The sequence below is a fragment of the Arachis ipaensis genome, chromosome B04, assembly GCF_000816755.2.
Source record: "Arachis ipaensis cultivar K30076 chromosome B04, Araip1.1, whole genome shotgun sequence".
Lineage (NCBI taxonomy): Eukaryota > Viridiplantae > Streptophyta > Magnoliopsida > Fabales > Fabaceae > Arachis > Arachis ipaensis.
In genome coordinates, this window is record NC_029788.2 from 112,862,914 (window position 1) to 112,868,967 (window position 6,054).

The 6,054-nt window shown below is 32.7% G+C and overlaps 1 protein-coding gene across 1 annotated transcript; it reads left to right on the forward strand.

Annotated features, from left to right (window-relative positions):
• LOC107639739 (NADH dehydrogenase [ubiquinone] 1 alpha subcomplex subunit 1) lies at positions 3,433-5,409 on the forward strand. Its single transcript, XM_016343327.2, has 3 exons — positions 3,433-3,640; positions 3,756-3,855; positions 5,111-5,409. Exons 1-2 carry the CDS (start codon positions 3,533-3,535, stop codon positions 3,843-3,845), a joined length of 198 nt encoding a protein of 65 aa, XP_016198813.1. The 5' UTR covers positions 3,433-3,532; the 3' UTR covers positions 3,846-3,855; positions 5,111-5,409.

Sequence of the window (6,054 nt, forward strand, 5' to 3'; positions counted from 1 at the left end):
TGTTCAGATACAAGAAGATCAACCTCAGGCTATTGCTTCTTCATTGGCACTTCAATTGCGTCATGAAAAAGTAAGAAACAGAGTACGGTTGCTAATTCTTCATGTGAGGCTGAATATAGAGCCCTAGCAATGGCCACACGGGAGGCACAGTGGATCACTTATGTGGTGCAAGATCTGAGAGTAAAGTTGAAAAAACCCATTGGGATATACTGTGATAGCCAATCGGCATTGCGTATTGCCGTTAATCCAGTATTCCATGAGAGAAAAACATATAGAGATGGATTGTCACATTGTGAGAGACAAATGGCAAGAGCAAGTCACAAAGCTGCTATCCATCTCCATCCACAATCAAGTGGCAGACATATTGACAAAAGCGTTGGCTCCCAATCAGTTTCAACAATGTTTGAGCAACCTGATAATGATGGAAAGCATCGATTCTAGCTTGAGAGGGGGTGTTACATGAGAAAACATGTAGAGTAACTTGTTAAAATAGTTAGTAGCTGAACTAGTTGTAAATAATAGTTAGTTAGGAGGCTAATTGTTATTATTTAAGAGTTGCAGCTAGCTGTAAAAGACAGTTAAAAACCCAATTCAATGAAATCAATTTTTGAGACTGTGAGATAACCCTAATTTTTTCTCTGGTCACAATTTGTTCATTTTGTGAAGTTCTTCCGGTTCCTTCCTGAACGCTTCACTATTTTAACAATTAAAATAAAAAATATTTTAAATATTTTATATAATTAAAATAAAATATTAAAAATAATTAAAAAATTAATTTATCGTGTTTCGTGTTTTTATATTTTATAAGATTTTAAAATTTACATATCAACGTATTTTATGTTTGTGTCCGCGTCCGTAAATCATAGGTGATAGGATTATGGTTGTAAATGCTCTTTCGGCTACCACACCAAATGATAATTTTGAACTTCTAATTTCCAACACTAAGGCCCTTTTGCACATGTTTAGGTCTTACTACATCTCCCATGTCAAAGAGAGATGGCAATTTAGTGGCACATATTCTAGCACACTTGCCTCTTACAAGACCAAATGCTTTGTGACGGGAAGAAACCCTATAAAAAATTTGTAATCAAGTTAATTTAGATATCTTTAATATCATTAATAGAATACAATATTTCCGTTAAAAAAGTAACAAGAATCTTTTTTGGAGGTGAATAGTAATTGTTTATAATTTTTTTTTTCTTTTTCAACCACAACCTAGATGATGCTGGAGATCGAGCCTGGTATCATTATCTAGGACTAGGAGGCAAAATGGCAAATACCTTTGCTACTAGTATACAAGCCTTAATCCAACTAGATTAAGGATTAGTTTGGATAAATAACTTAATTAAGTTTTTTTTAAAATAATTTAATTAAATTTTTTTTTGAAAAAATAACTTAAATAATAAATAATTATACTAAAAATAGTTTATAAATAAGTTATTTTGTATTTGAATTTTTAATTTTAAAAATGTGATAAAAAGTAGTAGTATTATGAGAGAAGTCATTTTTTTTTAACTTCTGTATAAGTTCCTAAATAGCTTATTAGAAAGTTGCAATTTGGTTTTAAAAATTGTACCAGACATCAATACTATTACTTTTCATAAGCCAAAAGTTTAAAAAAGTTACTTTTAAAACTTTTTAAATAAGGCTTAAAAGTAACTAGCAAGTAGCAAAGTTTTTTTTTTTTCATATTTATATATTTTTTTTTCGTATAGTAAGATAGTCAATAGTTAATACTATGAAAAAAATCGTGAAATATATAAGTCAAGAAATTAAAAAAGTTCCATGTGTTAGCTTGTGTTTTCTTTCTCTATCCAGATTTTTTCTTCATTCCTGAAATTTCATACCTCCAACAAATTGTTATATACTATTAGCATTAATTCGTACCAAATAGCAAATAGATAGTTGTAGAATAAAAATTTTAATGGGTCTGTTTAGAAATATTTTTGTTATTCTGAATTTAGGAGTTACTTGAATAAAATTATTCAGAGTAGATTGAAGACACAATGTTATTACTATATTCCTATTTTAAGTGTTATTTTTAATTATAGAATGTTCCTGCAAGGATTCTAACACTCAAATCGGCATGGATTGCAAGAGAAACTTAATTAGAGATCATATATTAGTGCACGAATTTAAAATAGTGCATATATTATAAGATTGTAATGTCATGAGCTCATCTCCTTATATTTTTTGAGGCTATAAATTGCCTTTAAGATTAAGCTGATATAGAAGAATGACTTTGTTGCAGTATTAATGTATTATATGTTCATATGATACTTTGTTGTAGTTAATTTTGTTAATCTTCAAATTAATCTGGAAGTGGAGCGGTCCGGAGAGAATTCGTTCCTTCATGTGGCTGGTTACCAATGACGCAATTCTAACAAATGTGAAAAGAAAAAGAAGGCATCTAGTAATGGAAGCCAACCGTCCCAGGTGTAACCGCCAGGAAAAAAGCACCTTACACGTTCTCAGACATTGCTCCTATGCCAAGTGCGTGTGGAGTCTCTTGAATCCACATGAGGTTGTGGCCGACTTTTTCAACTTGAGTATCAAAGATTGATTGGCTCAGAACCTATCAGCGAGAAGTGACTGGACTTGTAAATTTGGAGTAACCATTTCATCCCTTTGGTTCTATCGTAACTCCCTTATTTTTTAAGGGAATCGAGTAAGGCCGACGGTCGCGATTGGAGCAATTAGAGCGCGAAGTGAGAAAATTTTGGGCATCATGAAATTTCGGTCCTCTATGCAAAGGACTAGGGCCCAGTTTGGGTAACCAACTTAATTAAGTTCCTTTTGATAAAATAACTTACACAATAAATGACTATGTTAAAAGTAACTTATAAATAAGTTATTTTGTATTTGAATTTTTAATTTTAAAAATGTGATAAAAAGTAGTAGTATTATGAGAGAAGTCATTTTTTTTTAACTTCTGTATAAGTTCCTAAATAGCTTATTAGAAAGTTGCAATTTGGTTTTAAAAATTGTACCAGACATCAATACTATTACTTTTCATAAGCCAAAAGTTTAAAAAAGTTACTTTTAAAACTTTTTAAATAAGGCTTAAAAGTAACTAGCAAGTAGCAAAGTTTTTTTTTTTTCAAAAATAAAAAAATTAGTAACAAATAAAAGTAGTTGCAAAAATTTTCCTTTGCTAATGAAATTCATATGAATAATTTTTTTCACAATATCTCCTAATTCAATAGACAAATACTAATTTATTGTAAATTTGAGCTCTAAAATGGGATTCAAACCCCAAAACAGATGAGTTAGCTGATTACACGACGAACCAAGTTGGTTATCATTTATACAGTTTTAATAGGCCTCATAATCGCTCTAAAGTGAATAGACATTTTATGTTTTTGTTGGCCCACAAAACGTTGGGTAAGGCCCAATATTGAAACAAAAAAGCCACATTAGGTGATGATTTTAAAAAGTGGTAACATGATTAAAAGAAAAGAAGAAAAAAAAGAAGCAAGCAAGCAAGAAAGAGAAGAGAAGAGAGAGGGAGAGAGAAGAGAGAAGTGTGAAAATGAATTTGCGATGGATGGAAGCGATGCTGCCACTGGGAATCATAGCGGGAATGCTCTGCGCCATGGGTGGCATTCAGTACACCATTCACAAAGCCGCTCACGGCAGAGTAATTACACACTCTCTTTACGTTAATCTTCGTTAATTATGGAGTTAATTGATTTCTCAGATCGTGCTTCTTAAATGATCTAACGTAGGGTTTGTCTTGTTCTTGATTTTCTCAGCCTAAGCACATTGGGAACGATATGTGGGACGTCGCCATGGAACGGAGGGACAAGAAGCTCATGGAGCAAGCCTCCGCTTCTTCCAATTGATCGCCACCAGGTAATTTATTAATCAATCTAGGGTTTGCAGTTTACACCAATTGCTCTGTCGAGTTGATGGATAGTGATTAGTTATTGATTAATCATGTGTTAGAGCTTGTCGATTAGAGAAATTTTATGTCGGGAGGCTTTAGTTAATTGAGAAATTGGGAAAAGCTGGAATCTTTTTTCTTTTCCTTTCCTTTTCGGTAGGAGAGAGTGAAGTGGACTGAAATTATTTGTCTAATGTTTTTACTAATCATTTATACTCAACAAATCAGTCACTAAATTAGCTGAACATATAAAATTCACGTTTTTCTTATATTGGTGTGTACATAGCATTTTTGTTTTTTACCCTGAGGAAGTTTGGCTGTTTTAAAATTTAGTGAAACAGATTATCATAGAAATGGAGATAGAGGAATTTTTCAGGTGTGTAAGTCAAGAAATGAAGGCAAAATGTAGTAGTGTAGTGTCTATGCTTGGAAACATGATTACTGTTTACTTGAGTATTGTCTTCCTAGCCCCTTTTTGGTGATGAAATAGTGTCGCACCTGGTTTTCTTCATGACTTTGTCAAACATTTCATGGAGTGATTGGTGAGATCCATAACGTGTGTTTTCATTTTTTGACTAGTCACATTCAGTTCATTCCTATGTGTACAAATCGAGATTTTTTAGCCCTAGCCGGAGGCCAAACCCATGAGATTGTTGGTCTTGTAGCAGTTGAATAAAACATTAGCAGCAAGTATTTTGCACAAGCACAAGTACACTTTTCCTCCCTCCCATCGTTAACCCTTGGTTATGATATTTCTAGTATAAGTGATACAAACCAGCTCATTATGTGCACAACTAATTCTAATCATCAGCTTGCTTGCAACTTGAATCACAATCTATTGGTATTGATGTGTTTATTTTACACTTAAATGTAAAGTATAGTATCCTCTTTTCTTTTTTTTTTTCTTCTTTTTTTTTTAAATACTTTATTTCTTTGTTGACAAGATGTCTTTCCTTAATGAAGAAGATGGACAAATGGCCATGTTGATAATTAATATGGATGTAATTGGCGCATTTTCACGCTCATGAAATATTTGAATGTGCATAAAAGCTTTTAACATTCTTCCAACTGCAAGTAATTTTCTTTTTTCCGGTTGTCTGTAGTGCTTTAACAGTTTAACTTGAATTGCAGTGTAGGGATTTGAGAATTGGGTTGGTTTGTGTGTAAAACTTTATGATCTGGATATAGGATAGAAATCATGACACTTTGTTCTGCTAACTGCAGTTTGTTTAATCAATGTGATTGCGAGGGGAATAAATTGCTTACCTGGAGTTCCAGTTGTGTTCTGAGGAAGCGAGGTGAATCACTACTACAAAATTTCTCTCACTTTTCTTGTATGCTATTCAATGTAAGCTTTATAAAGATACCATCAAGTTACTTTCTCAAAGCAATGGGCATTTGAAAGCTAGTTTGAGATATTTGTTCCCTTTTAAGCTTTAGAACTTTTTTTTTTCCGCTTATCTGCAAATCTCTCTAAGTTGAAATCTTTGGCTGATGAATAATTATGCAAAGTTTTCATTCCCAATCCCATAGCGCCACCAAGCATGAAGAGAAAGTTGGAAACAGAAAAGGCTATCATTGTAGTTAATATCTGTTTAGCAAGGCATCATACATAAAAATTTTCAAGGGATTTATTTATTTAACTTAAATACGTATAAGACAATGAATATATAAAACGTTTCTCAAACCAAAACGGTAATCCTTTCCTTTCAAGCCTCAAGCAATCAAATACCCTCCCAATCAGCTGTTTCTGCCTACACAATTCAATATAAACATGGTATAGCATTCTGAGTTAAGCATCACGAGGTAAATAAGAGTTTTGCAATGTAAATCATTTGTGCTATTAGTGTGAATTATAATGTGGTTTAGCGTGCATGCTTCAATAATGAAGTTTCATTCCACGGCTTCCTTTTCTGAAAAATCCAATCTGCTACCATTTCTTATGAAAAGGTGGTCATTATTGTTGGAGAATTATTTTGCATATAAATTGAATTAAAATAAGAGCCTACTGCCTAGCATAGGTGGTTGGCATGAAAAGAAAAAATTCTTGAGCTGAAGACAAACGTGATATTCAACAGGTGTCAGGTAATCTGGTGTTAATATTATTGGATATGTTCTCTCTAGAGAGACGGAAAACTGGGGTAGGTGTGAAAATGAAGGCTAGCATA